At 43.9% G+C, this 24,590-nt stretch overlaps 2 protein-coding genes across 4 annotated transcripts; one reads left to right on the top strand and one right to left on the bottom strand.

The window, feature by feature from the left end:
- Positions 1-3,401: 3,401 nt before the first annotated feature.
- On the bottom strand, positions 3,402-10,439 carry zgpat (zinc finger, CCCH-type with G patch domain). Of its 2 annotated transcripts, none has more exons than XM_088937438.1 (7): positions 10,369-10,439; positions 8,636-9,304; positions 7,752-7,885; positions 7,259-7,417; positions 6,467-6,598; positions 5,857-6,262; positions 3,402-4,178 (listed from the first exon to the last, which is right to left on the bottom strand). In XM_088937438.1, exons 2-7 carry the CDS (start codon positions 9,265-9,267, stop codon positions 4,040-4,042), a joined length of 1,602 nt encoding a protein of 533 aa, XP_088793564.1. In that variant the 5' UTR covers positions 9,268-9,304; positions 10,369-10,439; the 3' UTR covers positions 3,402-4,039. The 2 variants fall into 2 exon arrangements, with proteins under 2 accessions (XP_088793564.1, XP_088793566.1); XM_088937440.1 differs by having other exon boundaries at positions 10,363-10,430.
- Positions 10,440-10,671: 232 nt separating this feature from the next.
- On the top strand, positions 10,672-24,228 carry arfrp1 (ARF related protein 1). Of its 2 annotated transcripts, none has more exons than XM_088937834.1 (8): positions 10,672-10,713; positions 12,720-12,813; positions 13,005-13,092; positions 13,209-13,291; positions 14,503-14,584; positions 16,302-16,372; positions 18,753-18,853; positions 22,780-24,228. In XM_088937834.1, the coding sequence occupies exons 2-8, from the start codon at positions 12,721-12,723 to the stop codon at positions 22,865-22,867; spliced, it is 606 nt and encodes a 201-aa protein (XP_088793960.1). In that variant the 5' UTR covers positions 10,672-10,713; position 12,720; the 3' UTR covers positions 22,868-24,228. The 2 variants fall into 2 exon arrangements, with proteins under 2 accessions (XP_088793960.1, XP_088793961.1); XM_088937835.1 differs by lacking the exon at positions 10,672-10,713 and adding an exon at positions 12,287-12,363.
- The last annotated feature ends 362 nt before the right edge of the window (positions 24,229-24,590 follow it).

Below are 24,590 nucleotides of genomic sequence, written 5' to 3'. Positions count from 1 at the left end.
ATAAATTTCACGAGGTTGGAAAAAATCTGCAAGCCCATGTTAAAGTTAGCGCAAATTGGGATATTGTTTAAATATATTATTTGCTGAGAGTTGAGAAACAGAATTTGGCATTGCTTAAAACATTGCATATTTACCAGGAGCTAATGAGGTAAGAATGAGGTCATAGGGATAACGTGCTGTATAGGAGATTCTCGTAAAGATATTCTGATATGGCTCACAAGTAAAAAGGTCTTTTTGAATTTTAGGCAAATTTTACTTGTTCACTTCTTACAGCAGAGGGTAACATTGAGCCAGAGCCTAAACCAGCACTGCAGACCAGACATCAGCTGACACCAATGAAATGAGCCGGCATGCCTTTGAAATATGGAAGGCAACTATCACGAGCACGCATCTGTACACAACAGTTCAAAATATTCTGATATCATGATGAATCCATCCGTTCTTCTGAAAAAGGCAGCAGGAAGAGAAGCTGTACAATAGCTCCAAAGCACTCACTGCCATTTACAGAAAACAGGAGGTCTCTTTCCACATGAACTTTACCTTTCTGAGCAAATCACCATCACCCAGCTGCATCATTTGGTCCCCTTTGACTTAGGAGCCCAATAGCTTTTTTTTCATATTCATATCTTTTCCTTTTATGTTGCTGTGGAACTCACGAGGACAACCTTGAATGGTAGTCTTGGAAACGCTGCATTCTGGCAATTAACCAGCTTTTTTGAAAACTTCCAATTAGAGCCCGTTGCTTTGAATTTAGCTCTCCAACCACTTTTCTGCCTGTTGTTTTGAGTAAAAGATTAGAAGACCCTTACCATCCCAAAACATGGGAAATTCATTTCCCAATTTAAAACCCAATTTTAAAACAATTTAAATTGGAACATCCTGGATTCAAGTCCCAGAAACTATTAGTTGACCTTTTTAAAACAGGCAGAATGCACGGCCCAGAGGTTAGCATTACTGCCTCATAGCACTGGGGCCCCGAGTTCAATTCCTGGAGTGCTATATGTGTGGAGTTTGTATGTTTGTATGTTCTCCCTGTGGGGTTAAGTGGGTTTCCTCCAGGTGCTCCAGTTTCCTCCCTCCATCCAAACACATACTGTACTGGTAGGTTAATAGGTTTCTTGGAAAATTGGCCACAGGTGTTTGTGTCCGTGTGTGCCCTGAGATAGACTGGAGTCCAGTCCAGGGATGGATCTTTGGCTCCTCTTTGACTCTGAATTGGAAGAAGCAGTTAGAAAATGGATGAATGGAAGGAACAGGCAGCACACAGTATCACACTAGCAAACACACCTCATGTTTAATAAACTGTGAGATGTGGAGGGGGAGAGGCTGCTGGGCTCATAACTGAGTTTGTGGGTTCCAATTGCACTTGGTGCACTGCTGTTGTACCCCTGAGTTAAGGCACTTTGCTCAGATAGCTTCAGTAAAATACCCGCCTGCACCATATATACTGTATGTGCACAACTCCAAATGCATTTCTCCTCTTTATATGCAGTAAACACAGGCCCATGTCAGCTATATTTCAACCAACAAGGTAACAGAGAAGTCCGAGAATTTCTTCAAACAGCCTCTATCATTCCATTAGGTTGATAAGGAGGAAGACATTAAAACAGATGGACAGGGAGCAGACAGACAGACACCAGAAAGGACAATGCACACAAACCCTAGATCAGTCACACACGGAGCTATGTAGAGCACAAACTGCCAGCTGGTGACTTAAATAACCTTCCTACATGCTACCTTCTGTATAGGGTAAGACAGCGGTGACCAACTTCAGTCCTGAAGTGCTGCTGTACAGTACTTGCATTTTTCATTTTTAGCTCATCTCTCTTAACAACCCAGTTGATCTATTGGATTATTGATACATTTATTATTGGGTTAATTGGAGCAGTTTAACCCCTTTTCCCATCTCTCAAAGTGCAGGGGAATCCTGCACTGCTGTCAAACATAACAATGTCTAAAGATAAAAGGAACTGTCTTCAAGGAGATGATACTTTGATACTCATTGTATACTTTCCGAATCAAATAACTACTAAGATTATATTTTTAAAAGTTGGCAAGTTATGAAAAATCAAATATTTATGAAAACTGGGCAGGCATACAAAGGCATAGACAGCATCCAGTCTACAAGATTGTAAGTAATATGTGCTGGTCTGACATATGGCGTATTAAGCCTCTACCCTACAATTAACAGGATAATTCATTTGGCATTGTGTGATTTAAATGCTCACACTATTATATACCCAGGATTTTTATTTTGCCTGTAGACACAATTAACGCATCTTGAAATAACCATGAGCCTCAATACCTTCTAACCCACACAAGGTCAGCTCTTTCACAAGTCACAGCATTCCAACCTTGAAATCAGTCAACCTGACATTACCATAATCAACAATGCCATCGCTGATACCTCAGATTCATTTTATTTCCACCTAATATTTAATTCTGCCCAGAACAGGATGTGTAACTCCCTTCCCAAAAGCAGATGGCATAATTAGATGACACATTTGCATTCTGATTTCCTATTGTTTCCAATTTGATTGCTCAATTACTGACCCTTAAAACTTTTTTGGGGATGGAAGGTAATTTCTAATGAAGAGCGCAGCAAGCTTACTGGACTTGCATAAATGAAAATTACAGTGGAAATCAACCCACTGAGAATAATTTATCTGCTCTCGCTGTGAACTCCCAAGTCTGTTTTAATTAGGAACTACGTCTTTCCTCATTAAAGCAGAACTTTAATTGTTGCAGGAATTAAAGATTTAAGATTAAATATCCCTCATTTAAAAATTAAGAATTAAGCACTTTTTCTTTACTCTTTTCTTAACGCTTTCCAAAGTAAAGCCGACTCACATATCCTTCTGGTACACAGGGGACTTGAAAGAGAGATGAGATAAGTGATTAGTTATGATGTCATTAATTATGTAATCTTTTCAGGACACAAAGACTCCACCAGGTAGAATGTCCAATGTTATACAATAAAATGAACAACATATTTTTTCTCGTTTAATAACAGCACAGGTATCATTAAACAATACCTGATATGTACCAACAAATCAGACTTTTAAAAACCTACTGTATACAGATCACATTCATTTGCAAAGGAAGTTGTGGCAGGAGCCAAGACTATGTTCTATCTATAAAAGAGAGTCTCTTGCACAACACAATTTGCTTTGTCTGCAGGTCTCCAATAACCTGAACTACTCAGTACATTCCCCCGTTTCTAAAGAGAACTCTTTTGTGCAGCCACAGTGACTGTCTCAGACCAGGCGACATTTCAGAATCTGTCCTTCGACTGCCTCCAGTGACAATCGACTCAAAGGCCTCTCTCTGGAATTCAGGGTTATAAAGAAAAAGATTTACAACCTCCATTCCTTTACTTAAAGATACCAGGGACAAAGAGCACCCAACAAAAAAACATTTAATATGTTAAAGGGAAGAGAAAACAGGACTGCCTTCAAGATTAAATCCCCAAAAATATTAACAAAAGTTTGCTCATTTTCTTTTTCGCACGGATGAGAAAAAATGGTAGCCGAATGCCCCCAGTTTGCGAGTTGCACCTGGATCTAAGTCTCTCTTATAACCACAGAAACAGCTCTTTTAGATCGTCTTCCATAAACAAAGTCCAATTCAGAATTCCCAGCTCTCAGCCCAGGTGACCCCATAAGAACCAGAACCATATTAAGCACCTGCCTTAGAATCCGGGCTTCAAAATTTAACACAACAAGGAAAGCCCTGGACGCAAAGAGGAAAACATCATGGCCATTTATGTCCGGGTCTTGACATTAAACAAAACGCTACAAAATAAATGGATGTTTTGGTTTAATTTTCTCTTAAAAACAAAATCCTTGAACAATTGCCCAGAATTTTCTGAACCAGTTAATGTAAGAAATGAAGTCAGGAGGTTTGGGTTTACATTAGCGACTTAGACTGAAATCACATATCCACGGTTAAGTGAACGAAAATAAAAAAAAAAATCCCCAGAAATAAGTAATAAAATAAGTACTGCTCGGGGGCCGTTACAGTAAAACGAGGCAACGAGTCAAAACTCTGTCATCTTCTTGTGCGTGTCGGCTTTCTTGCGCTCCTTCTGGATGTGGACCTCCTGGGCCTTCAGCTGGACCAGCTGTTTCCTGGCAGCTGACAGCCTCTCTTCCAGGTGACTGGTCATGGCTTTATCCCTGCAAAAACCCCAGGAAGGGCAGGTCAAGACCCAGGAAAGAATGCCACCGGTGACACACAAGCTATATACTGTAACTTTAGGTTATAGGAACATGCCTCTGACAGTGCTACAGGGCTAAATTAAACCAGAAAAGGCTGAACAGGCGAACATCAACATCATGTCTGTCTGCTGGAGGCGGTGCATCTACAGGTTATACTCGGAGGAGCCACACACGGACTGGGGCAGTATCTCCATGGCCACGGGCAGCAGAGAGCTACATCCAACCCCAAGATCCATTCAAAAGGAAGAGCATTTTCAGGAAGCTGCGCTACACATCTGCACAGTTTGCTTTGTGGGTGTTATAACCTGCCACCTGCTACACCGGCTCTCTACAACAAAATCCATCGCAAACCAAGCAGCTTGACATCAAGAGTGCTACTACTAATTTAATGCAAATCATTTTAACAATGGAATAAGAAGAGATGTTCAGATTATTGTAAACCAATTTGTGAAACTTTACACACTTTTGACCCACATCTGCATTGAACATACTATCCTCATTCCCTTGAATAATAATAATAATAATATTATTTGGTAACATAATAGTATTTTGTAACAATCATTATGCTGGAGCCAAACAGCAGTTTCAACATCACTAGGAAAGTTTAAAACAGGGGATAGCTATTCCGCTCATCAATCTTGCCGGTTTATTCCCTAGCAGCGTATCGACATGAGGATTTCATGTCACCATCAATTAATTACAAATAATGAGAACATTCATTCAGATTCACTTTGTCTGAGGCCACATTCAATCTTCCAGAGCTCCAAGGCTCAGTTACGTTCCAAAAGTGATTCAGCTCTATACTGGCTCCACGTGGGGAAAAGACAAATTGCAGGTATCACATAATGATAGAATCCAGTAAGGCCTGTAATTACACAGCTGGCGAAGAGAGATGTGCAGCTCAAGAACGGGAAGCAATACTCTCAAAATAGCACAGAAAAAATACAGCAGAACACTAAACTGAAATTGTGTGATAGGAATGGAGAACGCGGTGTGCACACTGAGCTCAAACACGTAGTGTCTCTACGTAGTGCGCGGTCACAAAGTCACGTCATTTCAATTTCATGGGGAAAGACAAATAGCAGAAACTGTCCATTTTATGTAAATCCCGCTGTTTAAAAATGCATGGATTCAGACTGATTAACATAACCTGAATGGGAATCTGTCAGGTTCTAAACCATCGTCCGCTCACGTTAAATTGCCTGGGTTTTCTGCTAGGCGGTGACTGTGATTGCAAAAACCCCGCATTTGTTCGACCTAATCCTTGTCTTCAGAATAAAAAAAGCCATCCCGTTGCCATTAAAGCTCTATCCCTGGTGTTACAAGGTATAAGAGAATGCAAACAGACTTGAGCCTGAGTGGTGAAATCTTCACTGCAGTCCAAATTTCAAATTAAGATCTAGGTTTTATAGGAGTCGTATGAAAACTGATGCATCAGAAAAACGCCTGTGACATCAACCAGCTCGTGGCAGTTACACTACGCGTGAGAGAACTACTTTCACCTAAGTGATACTTACCATCACTTATTGCCTCTTCAGCCCACGATGAAGGAAATGCTTACAGAATGAGGCAGGACGGGTTGCCCGCAGTGCAGCTGAAAGGGAGGTACTACGCCGATCAGTTCTGCGGACCTTACCTTCCCAGGTTCCTGCTCAGGGACTCCGTGATCCTGCCGATCTCTCTCTCGGTCTGCGCGACCTTCTCTGCCGCCTGGTAGAGCCTGACATTGAGGGACCTCTTGGTGGTTTCCCCTCCCCTGTAGGTCTCTTTGCTGTTCCTCTCAGCCAGCGGGACTCCTGCCTCAGCCGCGCCGGGCCGATTCCGGTCACCCAGTTGGCTGTTTAAAAAGTCAAACACGTCCGTCCGGGGCTGGGAAGAGCCCGTCCTGATCTTGCCCTTTTTCCGGGGCTTTGCCAGCTTGCTCCCCAGATTCCCCGGCGCTCTCTTCTGGAGGATCGCGGCGCACTGGTCCAGGGACTTCCCTTTGGGCAAAACCACAGCCAGCACTGGCTCCACCCGGCCCTCGGCGTTTCTTCCCAAGCCTGGCGGAGGACAAGAAGGGGGAACCCTGTCCCGTAACTCCGCGTGACTCTGCGGCATGGCATCCCCTTGCCGACCCGAGGAGCAAAACCTCCGCTTGCACAAGCAAAGCCTCCGGCAGCTGCTTTGCAATTCCATGCAATTTTATGGTCTTCGCATGGGAGGTCAAAGTGTCCTGGGACCCCAGTTCCGCCCACAGTTCTTACCTTTCCCGAATTCGTAGCCCATCTTGGCCATCAGTTTGGAGCCGATGCCTCGGGTATGTGCCTCCCAGCCCCCAAACTCGGAGCAAGAGGAAGGAGCCCAGTCCCCATTCGCCTCAGAGGCCAGATCCACAACTGCAGAACAGAGATAGATAAGTCAGACCACTCATCCGGAAGCAGAAATCCCACATCTTACAACCCCTGTCAGCACCGTCACCATCTCCCAGCTTGCGGCCCTCAGATCTCAGAAGCTGGGCCTGCTTGGGCTGGGGTTTGCAAAACCAGGAGGTTGCTGTAAACAGACCAGGTGGTGCTCTTCCTTCTGGACCAAAATATTCCAAACCAAATCCCCGGGGATGGTGACTGGGAATCCTCTGCTGTAGGATGGACCACTCTTGAATGAGACAATAAACTGAGGTCCTGCCTGCTTTGGCCATTAAAGATCTATGGCACAGTTCGTAAGGTTAGGGGTGTTCCTCCCCCAGCTCCTAATGCCACCCGTGAGTTACCCAGGCAGGTGCTGCTTTTGAGATGGATGAAGTGGATCCCCTCCACTGGATAAATCACTTTGGGATTATTTGGGAACGAAAGGTGTGACAGAAATGCAAGGGATTATTAACAATGTTATTTCAAAAACGGCGAGCACAGAAACCACAGTCTGATTACTCTGTCTAAACCACCCCATCTTCTCCGATGCTTCCTGCTGGTGCCGGCCAGAAGCACAGCCTGACGTTCGCGATGGAATTAGCACGCTAACGAGCTGGGCCACGACAGCGAGGGCGTGTCCCGGGTCACCTCGGGCGTAGGCTGAATCCTCCACCGTGTCCTCGTCCTCGGACTCGGACGAGGGGGGGTCCTCTTTCCTCAGGGGCGGGATGATGCCATCGGCCTCCACCACGGCGGACCTCAGGAGCAGGGAGTTGAATTTCACCGTGTAGTAGCCGCTGTCAACATCTGAGGGCAACGGCAGGACACGAAATAGTCAAACGAAGCACCGCAATGTGCACAGGCTCTCCACACAGGAAAAGACTTAGATTTGTGGACAATGCACCAAACCCTGAGAGCCCTTCCAAGAAGGCTTGGATGAGATGAGGCCGTTGCATGCTGCTGTTAGATGCAAACACTGCTCAATATTGCTGTGTTGTCTCATTTTCTGAAATTTCTACCTGAATGTATGTTTCAGAACGGCTGGACAAACAATGATGAGTGCAAGCTGGCCAGTCCACTGTACGGACGACTTCATGAGTACCTCACGTGCGTTCAGGGCCTATGAGCGATCACCACAGACCTGTAATTTTGGCCGGGTACCAGATGCCATCCTCATGCCTGGCTAAACAGGCTGAGCCCTCCTGGAGCGAGCCGAGGTCCGACTCCTGGAACGGCCGCAGCTCGGACACCAACACCACTTCTCCGTGGGAGAACCTGAAGGAGGCGAAAAGGAGGAACCCAGGGTGAGCTTCATGACAGCGTGGGAACGGGCGCAAACACTCGGTTTCGCGGGCACTCTAATTCCGTTTGGAGCGATTAGATCCCGAGCGCCGACTCGGAGCTGCCAAATCACAACGGCTTTGCTCCATTTATAAACAATGGTTATGTCTAAAGGAACAGCAATCTCAGGGGTCAGTGTGCAGCTTTAACCCCAACTTCAATCCACGTCAGTGGTTGCCAGTTCAAATCCCGTGGCCGGCAGAGGAATCCTACTCTGTTGGGCCCCTGAGCAAGGCCCTTAACCCCAATTGCTCCAAATAAATGGCTGACCCTGCGCTCTGACCCCAAGCCTCTCTCTCCCTGTCTGTGTGTCTCATGGAGAGCAAGCTGGGGTGTGCAAAAAGACAAATTCCTAAAGCAAGAAATTGTATATGGCCAATAAAGTGATCTTATCTCTGAGTGGACATGCTTCATTATTTCAGAATATGTTTCTTTTTGTCTGTGTTACATAGCAGCCAAGAAGCTATAAAGAATCCAGTGTCTTATGAAGAAGGAGGTGCTGTGTATTTTTTAATTTGAATTCTTTGGAATACATCACAGAAAGTTATGCTAAGAGCTAAAACAATTACAATGCATTCCATCATTTTTTCAGCTTCAGGGGTACAACGGTTGTGCGATTCTGCCTCTGAACCCATCCCGAGGGGAACAGACGCAGTTTCCCAGTGGCAACCTGCAGCTCCTCACCTGCAGCTGTCCATGAAGCGACACTTGTCCTCCAGGAAGAAGGGGCAGGGCTTCATGGACTTCTGGGTCGGGTGGACGTACAGAACCCGGACTTGCGGGTCATCGTCTTCCGAGTCCTCTGTGCCCACCACCATGGCATTGTGGTACTCCAGCGTTCCCCAGGAGGTGCGGTAAGGGGCACAGACCTTCATGCCACTCATCACATCCTCCTCCTCCTCTTCCTCTTCCTCTTCCTCAACTGTCTCCTGAGATCCGGGGCTGCCGGAGCCTCCTCCAGATCTCTGGGCCGCAGGGGCGCTCTCGCTGGTGGAGGGCTCGGCACAGGACGGCTCGTTCACCGCGGCGTAAAACGCAGCGAACTCGTCCTGCATGCCGGGGTCTCCCGCCGGCGGCTGCGGCACGGGGGGCTCCGCCGGCCAGGCCGACGAACCCTCCAGGCTGGCCAGCAGGCGGCTCTTCTTCACGGACACCAGGCTGGCCTCGGTGAGCTCGATCAGCTGGAGCAGGTCCTCCTTCAGCTGCAGGAGGTCGGACTGCTGGGAGGGCTCCAGCCCGGCGCCCAGGGCCGTCTCCACCTGCTGGAGCTGGGCATGGTAAGTATCGATGGCCGCCTCCAAGCTACCTTCGTCCATCACGACCGGGGGGACAGGCCGGCATTCAGGAATCGGTCTGGCGAGGAAGAGGAGAGGTCAAACGCTTTAACCTGGAGATTCTCCCTCCTCCAACTGTTTCTCCTGTTCAAACTGCGGAAAACCGTGATTATCCCTGTTCTTTGAAGCACCCCGCACACTGCAGGCGCGCATTCGTCTTAATACAGCCATGCGGAAAAGCTTGAGTCAGTATGTTCAAAGCAGAGGAAATCCAATCACTTGCTGCCTCTCCCATATACACCTTTATGAGATTGCTTCTTCTCCTTTGTCTCAAACTGACCAAGCTTTCCCGAAGCTGATATTTCCAAATCCCTTGGGCAATCTACTCCGGGATGCGAGCTGGAAGAAACGAGAAATCCGACAGCTAAGCCTTCAGCGCAAGAATAAAGCAATACAAGTTTACAAATAAATTAACACTGAGATGAGACCTGTCACGCACCCCAGAGACTAAAAGATCGAGTTGCAGGTTTCTGATGTCAACATTTCACAGACGTCTGTATGAACCTCTGTTTAAACTAGGTAAAAAATTGGGTACTAAAACTAGCATATTTGTCTCTGAAAATGCTTTAACACTGAGATTAGCAATCCATGCAATAAGTGCTATTTATTGCTACTATTCAGCAATTGCTTTGATTTTAAAAGTATTTTGCTAGTTTTAATTAAGGCGCCGTTCAAAAATGTGTAATTGTAAAGCAATATCTTTAGTAATTTAATTACACATACGAAAAATAACATTTATAACATCTATAACATGTAACGGAGATAGAAAAATCTTAAACCAGAAATTATTTCTTAAAATACGGTTTACTTTTAATCGTTTATTCACGAAGAACTAAATGATACATACAAAGAGAGCCTTAAAAACACAGATTTGTTACTTATACCAAAACTACGTTTATCTCTTGCGTTTGATGCCTTTAAATATATTTACGGTAACTATTGATCAGGATGTTTAACCGCAAAATATATAAACTGGAATACAAAAATAAAAAAAATTGTTGCTCAGTTACAATCTTCCATACAGAAATCCTGCATTACTGATATGCATGTAGTATAAGAAACGCAATGTAGCCTTACAATTACCGGTTCTGATATTGCAGTCACCATTTAAATGATAATTTTACATCCTTCCATTTTTGAGAGGAAGTTATTAGAGTATATTTGTGAATTGTGGGTATTGTAGTGTATTTGGACCCCATCTACAGTTTTAAAAGCACCAGTGAAAACGTCAATTCCCAGTAACCACTGCAAACTACACGCCGGCCTTTTCCTTTCCAATGGTATCCTGGGATTTGTAGTTTCCAAGCTCCGGACATCCGTTCAGCAGCCATGGGTTTGAAACCAACAAGAAAACTTCAATTCCTACAGTGCATTGCCAGTCGGTAAGCACTTCCTATTTACGGATGATGACTTGGTCGCAAATGAAAGGTAAGTTCAAGGAAATGTGTTTAAAGAGCAGTTTTCAAATGCATGTATGGTTATTTTAACATCGAAGGATGGTAACGAAAAAGGAAAAGAGCGACGGAATAGAAAAATTATTATTTTACAGGGAGGTTGATTCAGAGTTAATAGTTATAGCCTGTGGTTTGTACTGCTGCAAACCAGTTGGTTTTGTTTGTTTTATAATGTATTTGAGCTCATTATTTTGACAGTACTGTATACAAGGACTTTAGTCCTAAGTAAAATTAGATGGAATACCAGTCATCTCTAACAGCGCACTTTTAAATACATCCACCCCAATACAAAAGAACTAGCATTTACAATTATATTAACCTGAGAGTGTGTAAACTGTTCGCCTTCGTACGGTTTTATAAAGTGAAATCTATCATTTCAATTCCATCTCAGCTGGATTGTTAAGACCTTAAACAGCACGTAAAGTGCGGGCGATCCCAGACACAAAGGTAAACATTAGCCGAGTTATAATCAGAAACACGGAACCAACGTCACGATTCTTCTCATTTAGCCCGTTTGGTAACTAGAAGCTATTGATCCTGGGATCTCATCCAGTCGTTCCCTGAAGGAGGCCGGGGTATAATTTATAATATTTATTATAGTTATAATTAATAGTTATAATAATAAAATAATCAACTCTATAAAATAATACATATAATGGCCCTTCCATAAAGTGTATCCTGTTCTCAGTTTTAAAAGTACTCCAATCTAGTTTCCTCTTGTAACCTCTGGGTTGTCTTTCTCTGTTTATCGTGAAGAAATACACTGGGCTGACACTGGCAATGTCTTTGAGGATTTCGAAGTCTTAAATCAGGTCCCCCTCATTGTCATCTGCCTTTGAGACTCAAAAGGTTCAGCACTTTGTCCTGAAAATGTAGGGCATCCTTTTAATGTGAATGAACCTGGTTGCTCTTTTTTCTAGAACATTTTCAGAAGCGTATTCGTCTTCTAGTCACGTGGTGACCATCACGCAGTGTTCTAAGTGAGGTCTTACTTGTGCATTGCATAGTTTTGACATATCATCCCTCGATTTAAATTCTGCAATTTTAATACTTTCCCCCTCATATTCTGTTGACCTTTTTATTGCTTGCCCACTGTAACTGGAGATAAAAATGTCAACAAACACTTTCTCTTTAGCTTTTTCAAGTCCGTCGTTCCTCACTTTGTATCTATACTTCATTTTTACTTTCGGCATGTGATAATAGGCACTTGTCTAGATTAAACATCATCGGACAGGGTGTTTCCGAGTTGAGCATTTTATCAGAATCTTCCTGTTTTGTGTTTTCATCTTCGATTTGGTTTGGTAATCCTCCTATTTTGAAATAATCTTCAAAATTTGGTACTAACTATGCCGGAATCTAGATCATTGTTATAAATTAGACCCCAGCGCTGTGAGGCTGTAGTGGTAACCACTGTGACTCCATGTCACCATTTCTTCATTTCTTCATTTGTTGTGTTTTCTTTCTTCTCTTTTCAGCGTGGAATAAACTTTTTACTTGCTCCTTTGCAGCCTATGCATGCTGACGCAGCTGCCCACCTGAACTTTCTTCAAAGAATACCATATTATGACTTGATTGTTTGGAAAGACTAGTTCAACACATGTCTCCCATCCAGTTTGTGCTCTGAGTAAGAAGGCTGTCATTAGCCACACTTAGCAATTGACTTTCTGCTAGCTAGCAAACTTGGTTTTGTGCTTTTTGGGGGGAAAAAAGGTAAATTTCTCACTACAATAAATCATGTCTCGCTCATGATTTCTTATCCAAAAAGGACTTCTTCACCTACCTTGTGGATCTATCTACACCTACCTGTCTATGTATTAACTGGCTCGTTTCTCTACATCTTTACTCTACATTGGTTTAAAGTATCAAGCAATATGTATGATCTTGCTCAAATATCAAGCATCTCTTAATTTGTATTCTTAAAGTACAAATGGGCATTTTAAATGATCTTTGTTTTTTGTTTTTTTTGTTGTTGTTTTCCAGGATGTACACCTTATTATCGGGTCTGTACAAATACATGTTCCAGAAGGATGAATATTGCATTCTGATCCTCGGCTTAGACAATGCAGGGAAAACTGTAAGTTGTTTTTGTGAATTTAGTGAATGCCTTTTAAACTTATGGACAGTATGATTTATGGGCAATATAAAATCCTGCATGTGATTCTCTTATTGTACACTTGCAAATGCATTATATATATATATGTGTGTGTATTATTAGTGAGATTTTGCCAACTGAGTGATTTCATCCATTTCCATTTATTGCTATAGACATTTCTGGAGCAGACCAAGACTAAATTCAGCAAGAATTATAAGGGCATGAGTTTGTCCAAGATCACCACCACTGTGGGCTTGAACAGTAAGTTTTGATCCTCTTTGTATGAAATGGATTGTACAGTATATTTATATATCTATACAGTACAGCCAACGTTTAAAATCGGACTGATCTGTGTGTCCTTCCCTTTTCCTGATCAGTTGGCACAATAGATGTGGGCAAAGCACGCCTCATGTTCTGGGACCTGGGAGGTCAAGACGAGCTGCAGTCACTGTGGGACAAAGTAAGGCAAGGCAGTGGGGTTGCCTGAACTGGTCTAACCGCCTCATCCAATTCAGGGTTGCTGGGGAGCCATGGACGAGATACGTCCTGGATGGGATGCCAGTCCATCACAGGGCACATAGAGACACACACTCACACTGGGGCCAGTTTACCTACCAGCATGTCTTTGAGCTGTGGGAGGAGATGGAAGCACCCAGAGGAAACCCACGCAAACACAGGAGACCATACAACCTCCACACAGACAGCACCCCAGGTCCGGAATTAAACCCAGGGCACCAGCGTTATGAGACAGCAATGCCAACCACTGCACTACCATGCAGCCCTGGCTATAATGGAACTGTATAGCTAAAATCTGCAACTGAATACCTCATATTGTGATTCATAGAATCTAAATATTTACCTAAATATTTATCAGTTGCTTTGCAATGTGAGGCATGAAGCAGACATTTAAGACCTTGTCTGCTGTTCACAATTGTGGTAGGCTATCCCATGGAGACACCTGCAGTGACCATTAAGACCACTAGAGGTCACTGAAGGGAGTTATCAGTGGTATTAAATGTTAAGAATAAGCTCTTTTTTAATTTTTGTTTTGTTAGGGTGTGTTATACATAATTCCTGAGCCCAATTTCAACCGTCATTTATTTTGCACACCTCCCAGAGCCTTGCTACCAAAAGGAAGATGTCATAAGACCTATATATAAGAACATATGGAACCATTTGGTGCTTCATTATAACAACAGTAATGGGTAACTTGTTGAAAAAAATACTTCCATACTTTGTACTGAATGGACATCCTTTCAATATCCACAAGTTTGACATGTGGTTCTTAAGTAATACTCTTGATTATTTGAGTTAATAACCTGAAAGATTTTAAATGTATGAATCAAGTGTCCTCATAATTTCATTTTTTCAAGACCTGGAAAGATATTCTGTGTGTAACATTACTTTAAAACCAGGAACTAACCTGGTTACTCTTTCCTGGGAAAACTTCCTAGAAGCAATGTATTTTGGTAATGTGGAACACAAACTTGTACACCATGTGCCAGATGTGGCCTTACTGACGCGTCTTGCAGTCTTTTCCCACTTTGTACTGAGGCAAAAATTAATCCCTGTTCAACACCGAGACATATTGCAAGAAAGGGAAAGAGGGAGAAAGGTGTTCATGCAGACTCTGCTCAGGGTTGATTCAGCTCTGTTTCCCTCCTGGTGCAGTATTACGCTGAATCCCATGGGGTGATATATGTGATCGACTCCACTGATGAAGAGCGGCTGTCTGAATCGAAGAATGCCTTTGGTGAGTACAGCAGGGAGCCTTTGTCCTTACGTCTGCTAGTCAGGTACTGTATCTAGGAATGGTGCTGTTTTATAGAGAGAGACATGTTTTCACAAAGGCTGGATTACCATGGCTGCACCACAGAAGAGATGCTGGAAAAGTATTTCAGTGCACAGTGTATATTACTACATATACAGTGTGTATTCCAGCTCCACACCAGTGCTGAGAGACCCCCAGCTCCAGTATTTCAGCTCCACAGCAGTGCTGAGAGACCCCCAGCTCCAGTATTTCAGCTCCACAGCAGTGCTGAGAGACCCCCAGCTCCAGTATTCCAGCTCCACACCAGTGCTGAGAGACCCCCAGCTCCAGTATTCCAGCTCCTCTCCAGTGCTGAGACCCCCAGCTCCACTATTCCAGCTCCTCTCCAGACTGTGACCCCCAGCCCCGGTATTCCAGCTCCACTGCAAAGCACCAGAGTCAGCTTGAATCAAGCTCCCCTCCAGCTCCAGCTCTGGTACAGGCCAGGGCTGGTGGTTAATTTATAAAACCTGTAGTCTTACATCTTCAGCAGTAATGTTTGTGCAGAAGACTACAGCAGAAACAGTAGGCCAAACATGTCAAACATGTTTAAAAGTAACTCATGGTTTCACAGTTGTTGTTGCTAATGTTATGCTGTTTAACTATCCAGAATGTAAGTGCAATTTTAGCAATTTTGAAGTGTTTTTCACCTTTTAAAATTAGTAAGGGCCCCAATGCATTAAACTTGCAAATTAAATGTCACAAAAGACGCCCTCTGCTGAATTCTTCAAACACACAGCTCTCCTACCATGGTTCAGATCTGTAGAAATAAAAAAAAAAGTTAATTTATCAAGTTATCACTTTAAATGAAGAAACTCCCCAAACTCCAGTCAAACGGAGAAAGCAATTAATGTACATCAGTGTTTTCTTAAGGCAATTTACTTTAAAAGAGTGCTTTATTGAGTTATTTTGTGCTTAGCGAAAATACAAGTGTCGTAAAAGAACAAGTATATTATCACAGAAAGCAAAAGCTCTGGAGCACTAATAGTTGTTGAAATAGATACAGTAGTTCTTCTATATCCCAAGCTATAGCACTATACTTTTTTTCTGAAAGTAAAAAATAAGCCCTTCCCTAATTTTTGGAAAAAAACTGTGAACCATTACAGTTAAAGGTGTGTATAAATTGCTTATTTTCTGTGTATTTTAAACTTAACTTATATTAATAATAAATGTAATGTATATGAAAGTCTGGGGTCAATTTTAAAGAATGGAGGAGAGGTTCCTGTATATAGTGTGACTTGTGTGATTGTAAATGAGTCAGGAGCAAGAATAGTAATCCTTGTTCTAATGTGGAGCACACATGATGCAGTCTGCCAGGTATGGACCCCTCAATCACATTATTATAACAGTGTCGCATCTGTTGTGTAACTGGGAACTGTGGCCTGATAACATGACCAAGAAATCGGTGCTTTGGAGACAAATGTCTTTACATAAGTGAGTTTTTAGCATTCCCATGGTTGTGTGCATTCTGAGGTACAGCAGTAAAAGCATTCTGCAAAAGGCACTTTTGTGATGTTCTTATTTACAGTGCCTTGTAAAAGTATTCGCTCCCTTCTAGTGATGCCCTATTTTAAGACGTCCTCAAAATGCAACATCACTGGACAGAGGTGGATACTCCCGCAAGGTGCTGTTGTTGTGAGCTGTTTTCTTTCTCTCTCAGAGAAGATGATCAGCAGTGAGGCTTTAGAAGGCGTTCCTCTCCTGGTGTTGGCCAATAAGCAGGACGTGCAGGTGAGTTTGCTACACTGCCTACAATTCTGTGTTTGGTGCGAATGGCCAAACAGGAAACAGGACATCGCAGCCAGAGCGATCACCTGGGTGGGGTGATCAGAGCAGGGGAGCAGGGCCTGTACCTCCAACCCGACCCAATGGAGATGGGCCAAAGTGCTTCACAGTCAGTGTTTCGTACGTGTCTTGGCTGTGATGGACTTTGCTCCAGCTGGCACTGTGCTGATAGATTACCCTTTTCTAAGGAAGCCTTAGTTCTTTCAGTGATTTACAGACCCCCAGCTTCGGTATTCCAGCTCCTCTCCAGACTGAGAGACCCCCAGCTCCAGTATTCCAGCTCCACACCAGTGCTGAGACCCCCAGCTCCAGTATTCCAGCTCCTCTCCAGAGCTGAGACCCCCAGGTCCAATATTCCAGATCCTCTCCAGACTGTGAGACCCCCAGCTCCAGTATTCCAGCTCCTCTCCAGAGCTGAGACCCCCAGCTCCAGTATTCCAGCTCCACACCAGTGCTGAGACCCCCAGCTCCAGTGTTCCAGCTCCTCTCCAGAGCTGAGACCCCCAGCTCCAGTATTCCAGCTCCTCTCCAGAGCACTAGAGTCAGCTTGAATCAAGCTCCCCTTCAGCTCCGGCTCTGGTACTGGCCAGCGCTGGTGGTTATTTTACAACACCTGTAGTCTTACATCTTCAGCAGTAATGTTTGTGCAGAAGACTACAGCAGAATCAGTAGGCCCTATGGGTTAGCATAAACTGTTCCATGTACATCTGGACACAATACAATATTTCCTGTGCTGAGTTACTGTAGCTTTTGCTATGTACATTTTTTGTCTCTCCTCAAAGTCTGAGTTTTGCATTGGAAACTTTCTTTGGTTAATTCTAAAATTAACTATGCCAATCAGATAATACTGCAGCAATTGCTGCCAATACTGCCGCAGTTGGAATCTCTGCACATTTTTTCAAAGAACAGTTTATATCAATTGTCTCCACCAGAGGGAGACTTTTCCTAATCTAAGATGCATGGAGACATGTGAAGCTAGGCTGTGTAAGATAGTTTCAACAAAGGAGACTGGGCTGCACACTGGTATGGCTGCTTCCTCAGACCTCTAGGATTCTGGGGGTTCTGGGATTGGGCATCTTCTGTGTGGAATTTGCATGGGTTCTCTGGTTTTGTCCCATGTTGGTGGTAGGAAATCTAGTTAAATTGCTGTCTCTAAATTGTCTTGCTAATTCACCCACAGTCGAAAGACATGCCAGCTTTGTTTGATTGGCTGTGCTAAACTGTCGTTCCTGGGCTTGATCCCTGTTCCTATTTCACTGACTCAATGTGGCTCGAATTTCTGCATCCCTGTTGCACACACAACAGATAAGACAAATGGGATAAACAAGTGTCAATAACAGGGCGTTAAAATGTACATTCATGCAGTTACATCTTGCCTTTGGTCCACAAATGGAAACCGTGTAGAGCTGTTAACAATGGAGAACAAGAGGGAGTTCTTCACACAAAGGATTAAGGATATCTGTAATAAACTGCTCTGCCATATTTTTGAGGTTGAAACTACTTTGATTAAAGTAGCGACTAAATAAACCAAATGGCCGTCTCTCATCTGCAATTGTTCTTTTGTTCTGGAGTGGCTAAAAATATTCAGTATCGTATATCCATTTCCTCTTAGTGTTCTCGCTACAGAGCACCTGAAGCCACATGTCTGAACTGAGAACTGTGGCGGGGCCTTTTCTAACTTCTTGCAAAACTCCAAAAGCTGCATTAGGTCAGTAGCACATGAAACAGTGGGAATTAAATCAGGAAATGGTACATGCACAGTAGGAATTAACAGGCGCCTCATTAGAGTTTACTATAGGACACACAGGTGAAAACAGGGAAAACTGAGCTACAGCAAGACCCAAGGTGTAGGAATTGCATAGTGCAGTATTACTGTGGGAAAATATGGTGAACTGCAAAATGAGTGGCCGAGTTAGTACTGCAGTGTGTTTGTAAGGCAGAGACAAATGCGGAGAAGTTATTTTGCCGTTCGGTCTCGCATTACGTTGCTTGACCTCAAAGGCATGTCCTACATCGACAGGCTAAAACAACGGAACCGTTTTAGTCCTGAAAACAGAAAACCTGCGAGGGGCCCGGACTCAAGTGTTCACAATCCTGACCAGCAAATGACCACGTCCGTCCCGTGAGTCCGTCTTCACAATCAGCGGCCGAACGCGCCCCAGAGGCCAAAAATGGGTTTCACGTAGAAGCAAGGCACTTCTCTTCCCAGAAGTTCTGCTTGGACTTTGGGCTCTGGCTTTAGAGGTGGGAACAAGCTGTGGAACCTGTTGAAAATAAAACAGCTTTATTTTGAACCCCTTGCTTTTTTTTTTCCCCCCCTCCCCAGGGCTGCCTGTCGGTTCCGGAAATCAAAACGGCGTTCAGTGACTGCGCGCCGAAGATTGGGAAACGAGACTGCCTGGTGCAGCCGTGCACGGCGCTCACCGGGTAAGGGCAGATGTGCTCCGTGCGCAGCCTGGGGGGGGCTGTCAGAGCTCAGCCCCGCATGCCTGAGCAACAGGCCCGCAGCCTTCAGCACTCTGGCTGAGTGGGAAACTGTTTCCACCCAACTGTGGAAAAACTGGATCCGCCACACTGCCAGTCTGGTCGTCTTTTTATTGTCTCCAAATAACATTCGGTAACTTAAAAGTTGCATGTCTAAAGATTGTCACAGACACATCAGGGGAAATTAACTGGAACCGTAACCTCATCGCAATGCGATTGTGTTCATTTGGAAGCACAGCCGTTAAAAACAACCCCTGGCTGGAGTCCAGCAGTTATCTCGCCATGACATGTAATTGATATAGTTACCTTTAACACACATTGGGGGATTTTGTGATATTTTCAAAGATGTTTGACTTACCGCTTCCGTTGCCCCAGTCCAGAGACATGGCAATAAACGAATGTTAGTGACCTTTTTTCACATACCTTGTGAAATCTTTAGCAAGCGGAAGGACTTTCCTCATTTTGAATTTGACTAAATGTTATTAGGACAGTATATTACTTAGAAAACTGCGCCCTTTTTAAAATCTTTTTCTGGCATAACGGATACATTTTATTACATAAAAGTCCCGGATTTTTGAAATAATTTTACTGTGGAAGGAAAATGTCCTTCTGCGTGTTCCTGACACAAATGAAAAGGTCATTGCAGGTTATCGAGGGTATAGGCACAAATCTAACTGGCAGGAGCACATTGGTGAACCAAAGTTAATTATTTCTTGCACTTTAAGTGAATTGGAGAGTTTTTGCTTGGACTTTGGGCTCTGGCCTTAGAGCTTGTTTTTCACTCAAGCTGCGGGTTTTTCGGAAAGGCTCGTTTCAGAATGGAATTTCCAGATTTGGTCCCGGGACGTTTTCTGGAGCTAGGGTGCTGAGTTGTAGCCTGGCTCACCTGCATTTCAGTTTGCCGTCTGTGTGAGACAGACTCGTTCGTGAGAAAAGAGCAAGCAAGGAACAAAGGGAGGCCGTGGTCCGTGGGCGTGAGGAAAGCCAGAGACCTGGAGTTCTTAGGCTCACCTGCCCTTATCTTCTCACACCCCTCAGACTCCGCCCACTTGTAAAGCACAGGGAGTGCGCTTGTTAAGACTTGTGTCTTGCCATTATCTGAGAGACAGACTCCCATATGTTTGCTTTCATATGGGCCCAGCCTGCTGCCTTACTGTTGTTCTACAAAGTTACGAATAGAACTTGTCACGGGAGCTGGGTGAATAAGCTACCTTTCCACACCTGATCTGTGGATGTCCTGACCCCATTGGAATTGTGTGTGTCAATTGATTCAACTCAGTACAAACAACAGTTATAAAACAGACTCCTTGTGTTTGTTCAGGTGGTGCGTGCTCTGGGCTGACCCTTTTTTCTTTTGCTGATAAGAGTGTAGAATTACCCTACTTTTCCTTTGTGTTCAGGCTACTCTCCAGCTGGTCAGATTTGGGAATCAAATTCCTCTCTTTTCTTCAACCTTCTGGTGTTCTGGTCTTTTCTACCTGAAAACCATTTTTTTCCCCTTTAACCCACCTTGCAGTGCACCACTTTGTCTTTCTCCTTGAAACTGGCTCATTTTCAACCTTTTTATCCAGTTTACAGCAGCAATTTACAGTCATTTGCATCTCATCTGGGGTCTTGTGGAGGCCATGTGCCTCTGCAATATTAGGATATTCTTTGTAAAAAAGCTCTTTGACAAAACTGGGATCGGCGAGTGTGGGAGTTATTTGAATGCTCTGTAATTAATTCACCTTAATAAAGTTTAATAAGAGTGATGATAAGAAGGCCCTTTTGAGCTACAGGCCTAAGCTGAAAAAACCCACTGCTTTAATCTTAATCCAAGGAAGTATATTACTACCCCTATAGACATTTAATCTTTTTTAAAATTTGTTTTAGAGCACAAGGGTTTAACAAAACACACTGCAAAAATGTACAAAAAATAAAATAAGTGTTCTGCTGTAACAAAAATGGAAATCAAGGCTCAGAAACTGAGGGGGAGAGCTGTTTATTGGATAAGTACTTGGCAAACTAATAAATAGTTTAAATGAAGTATGATTCAGCTTGCTGTTTTTAGAAGAGGCATTCCCAAGACAGTTGCCTTAAAATGTTTTGCTGCTTTTTTATTTTTGAAAATTCCCTTTTAACTGCTGTGTCAGCATGAGGTTTAGCTATAAGAAATGGAGAATGATGCATCTCTGATTTTCCACTAGTGCACCTTCTGGGGTTTCACCTCATAACAGAAGGCATCTGTTGCCCATGGATGACATTTAAACATGTAAATACATTGTATGTTCTCCTTTTACACGGAGCGATGCGTTTGTCAGCTGAGATCTGAGATCGCCAAGAGAGCTGAGATCCGTGATTGCAGCTAGTTTTGATCAAAACCTGTGAGCAGGACACCCATAAAAAGGGAGATTCGGGCAGAAGAGCGTTATGACGCAGCGAGCTAATGCAGACAGGCGCGAGAACCCAAGTGCGAACGCCTGGAGGGGCTCACAGTCGGAGAACGCCGAAGTGGGCGGGTGAACGGAGGCTGACAGAGACGGCCGAGGCAGGACGGAGATGTGCAGATATACTGAGAGAAAGATGACGATTGCGATCTGACAGCACTGGAGGCGAGCACAGCTTGCGCCGCTGTCCGGGAATCTGGCAGGGACCCGAGCCAATGGTATGGTGCCGAGCAGGAAACTGGTTACTGACGACGAGACAAACTAGGTTCAGGACAAACTAGGAGTCTTTCAGGTGGATTCAGGCCTTCCTTTAGTGATGCAGGTTGGTATTGCTGAGTGCACTACCTAGGTTGGAAGGTATCTCAATGACAGAGCACTGGATCAGTGGCACAGTAGGGTTTAAGAAGTCTGGCCTGATGCGTGAAGCTCCCGTTAATCAGATGAAGAAGGCTGGGACATCCAGCCCGAGAGCATCCAAAGAACTCAATGTGGAATGCTTTTCCTCGAGGCGAATGCGCATAACAAAAAGCACTGTTTTTTTTTTCAGGAGAGCCCTGGCGTTTAGATTGACGTTAGTGTTGATCAGTTCCACAGGGACTTGCTTAGTTGACATTTACATGGAGGCGACGTGTTTATGGAAAGGAGAGGACAGGGTGTTCTAGCTCATGTTTTGTGCTCATGCCAACAATGCTTTTGTCAAAACTGATGTTAACAGAGATCTGTCTTCAACTGTTCTCGGTGCATACAGCATAAACTGTCTTAGAATGTCTTCAGATGTCAGGACCAGCATTGCCAGAATTGTCAAAACCAAGGGGTATGATTTCTTCGAGATGGCTGTACAAGGAATTAAAGACCTCATAATGAGCATATATAATGCGTTTACTATACACACGAGAAAGCTGAGGAACAGTGGAATTTAATATACATGCAGGACATGGGCCCTGGGTTCTGTTTCAGACTGGAGAGCCTTCTGTTTGTATGCTCTGTCCATTTCTGTGCGGGTTTTCTCCAGGTGCTTCAGTTTCCTCCCACCTTCCAGTCCGGTTAGTTAATGGCCAGGTTAATTAATAAATGTCTCTTAATTTGTCTGTGTGTGTTTGCACTGCAATGGAGTGCTGTCCTGTTCAGCGTATGGTCTCACCTTGCAGCCTCTACTCCTGGGATAGGCTTTCTGAGAATGCATGGATACACACAGGATCCTTGAGATCAACTGTGCACACCAGAGGGGGTTTATAGCATCAGTGCAGACACAGGGTATAGAATCTCTCAGGCTAGAGAGTGGTTCCCCTGGATCCTACGTGTTTGACAATCAGATCCAATTTCTCCAGGGTGCAGCACGGTTACCACAATACAGCTGTATTGGATCGGGTCACCCCTCTGCCTTTGGAGTTCATGACGTGACTGAGGTGAACCAACTCATTGTCTCTGCTTCCTGCGTTGCAGCCAAGGAGTCAACGAAGGCATCGAGTGGATGGTCAAGTGTGTGGTGAGAAACATTCACCGGCCTCCTAGGCAGAAGGACATCACGTAAGGCCCTGCGCCCCTGCAGCTTCAGAGGGATCAAGCCCCCGCTACATGTACTGCCGATCACTCCTGTTGGCCTGTCAAGAAGAAAACGTGTTGTTTTTTTTTGTATAGCTCGCCTATCGGAGACTTAAATGCATTGTGTTTGTGTACCTTTGTGGGGGTAGAAACTGACGGTGGTGGCACAGATGCTGATTGGACAATCACCTGCATGCCACATAGTTGCTCTTTTGGTGTCTAGGCCTTTTTTATACCATGTGAAACTAGATTTTAATCTGTAACAGTAGCCGGCTTTCAAAGAATAGCATTTTGCGTAATTTCTCTGTGTGTCCCTGCACATCGTGACCACATCGGGAGTAGAACAGCTCAGCTTTTCAGCTGACTTGGTGGTGGGGGGGGGAGCTTTTTCGCTCTTCAGGCATGACACGTTCCACACGTTGTTGTTTTTTTTTAATCCTGCATGTGGTTCATGCATTCTTGCGCATTGTTACTCATTGTAACACACACCACCACGGCGTTAAGTAATTGCAAACTTACGTCAACCAGGAAATAAGGCAAAATAAGAAGGATCTCCTGGTGATGTGACTCAGAGGCTTGGCTGCAAACAATCAGGGGTGATCAGTGACATTGTAGGATGGAATGAGATTTCTTTCCAGCACGCATTGGTCTTAGGAATGCATTCACATTTTCAGGTCAGCCTGGTGGATGTGCAATGCGCCAGGGCCTGCAGCTGCAGACTGTGTTTCATTTTGTTAAAAAAGTTACTGTTGGGAAAAGAAGTTAGCCAACTAAGACTACGTAGCCCGTTTCACTGAGGGAAGCAAAATGAGTAAGCAAGGCGTGATTCTTATATTGAGAACCACAGATTATGTGTGTGTTACCTGTACATAGCAATTCCAGAAACAATACACACCTACACATTTTGTTTACACACATCTTTTTTTGTATTGTCCTTTGAGCTTCTGTCCCTTTGTTCCCTGACTGGATTTTTCCAGTTCCCACAGCAGTAAACTGGGTGGAATAGATGTCCTCGTAAAGTATCACTTCTGTTTTGTCATAGTAAAACTGCACTACTGTAAGTTAACGACAGATTTACAGGGCTTGGTTTCTGTGATTAAATCTGAGCGTGAGTACGTCAGTACATAAGGTGATAGTGAAAATGAATTCAAAGGTCAGTTTGTTTTTTGAAAGGGGTAGTCTCCTGAATTTCCCTGAATAGTTTTCCATGAAGTCACTGAAGTTTGAGATTTTTCCAGAATCAAATAATTTTTCAAGAAAACAGGATTTTCCAGCAAATGGGCACTACAGTCTCAGTCACCATTAGTTATGTTTGAATGTTTTCAAATAAATATATTCATTTACTTTACACGTCTGGCTCTGTATTGTATTATATAAACTGATCATGTATATATATATAGGAACAAGTAATAGGTTTATTCCATGCTGAAAAAAAGGAGAAAGAAAACACAACATTTCGGCCGTGGAGCCTTCTTCAGGTGTGAGAAAGACAAGGCAGTAAGTGACTTGTCTTTCTCACACCTGATGAAGGCTCCAAGGCTGAAACGAAACCTATTACTTGTTCCTTTGCAGCCTACGCATGCTGACGCAGCTACCCACCTGAACATGTATATATATCACCCTGCTTTTCTCAAGTGAGCTATGTAGAAAATGCTTACTCATAGAAGTGAATAATTTGTCTTCGGGGTTCAACCTCTGATCTCAGTTTGGGT

The sequence above is a fragment of the Atractosteus spatula genome, chromosome 19, assembly GCF_055471065.1.
Source record: "Atractosteus spatula isolate fAtrSpa1 chromosome 19, fAtrSpa1.hap1, whole genome shotgun sequence".
Lineage (NCBI taxonomy): Eukaryota > Metazoa > Chordata > Actinopteri > Semionotiformes > Lepisosteidae > Atractosteus > Atractosteus spatula.
The sequence above is the reverse complement of the archived record's forward strand: the minus strand, read 5'-3'. Positions and strand labels throughout refer to the sequence as shown.

Bases quoted from the DNA above. Each gene is read 5' to 3' on its own strand.
- zgpat (XM_088937438.1), bottom strand. From the start codon at position 9,267: ATGGACGAAGGTAGCTTGGAGGCGGCCATCGATACTTACCATGCCCAG. The intron at 6,263-6,466 runs GTAAGAACTGTG...GTCCTCCGCCAG, and splicing joins GGGCTACGAATTCGGGAAAG to GCTTGGGAAGAAACGCCGAG. The intron at 4,179-5,856 runs GTAAGGTCCGCA...GGGTTTTTGCAG, and splicing joins CTGAGCAGGAACCTGGGAAG to GGATAAAGCCATGACCAGTC.
- arfrp1 (XM_088937834.1), top strand. From the start codon at position 12,721: ATGTACACCTTATTATCGGGTCTGTACAAATACATGTTCCAGAAGGAT. The intron at 16,373-18,752 runs GTGAGTTTGCTA...CCCCCTCCCCAG, and splicing joins CCAATAAGCAGGACGTGCAG to GGCTGCCTGTCGGTTCCGGA. The intron at 18,854-22,779 runs GTAAGGGCAGAT...CCTGCGTTGCAG, and splicing joins CCGTGCACGGCGCTCACCGG to CCAAGGAGTCAACGAAGGCA.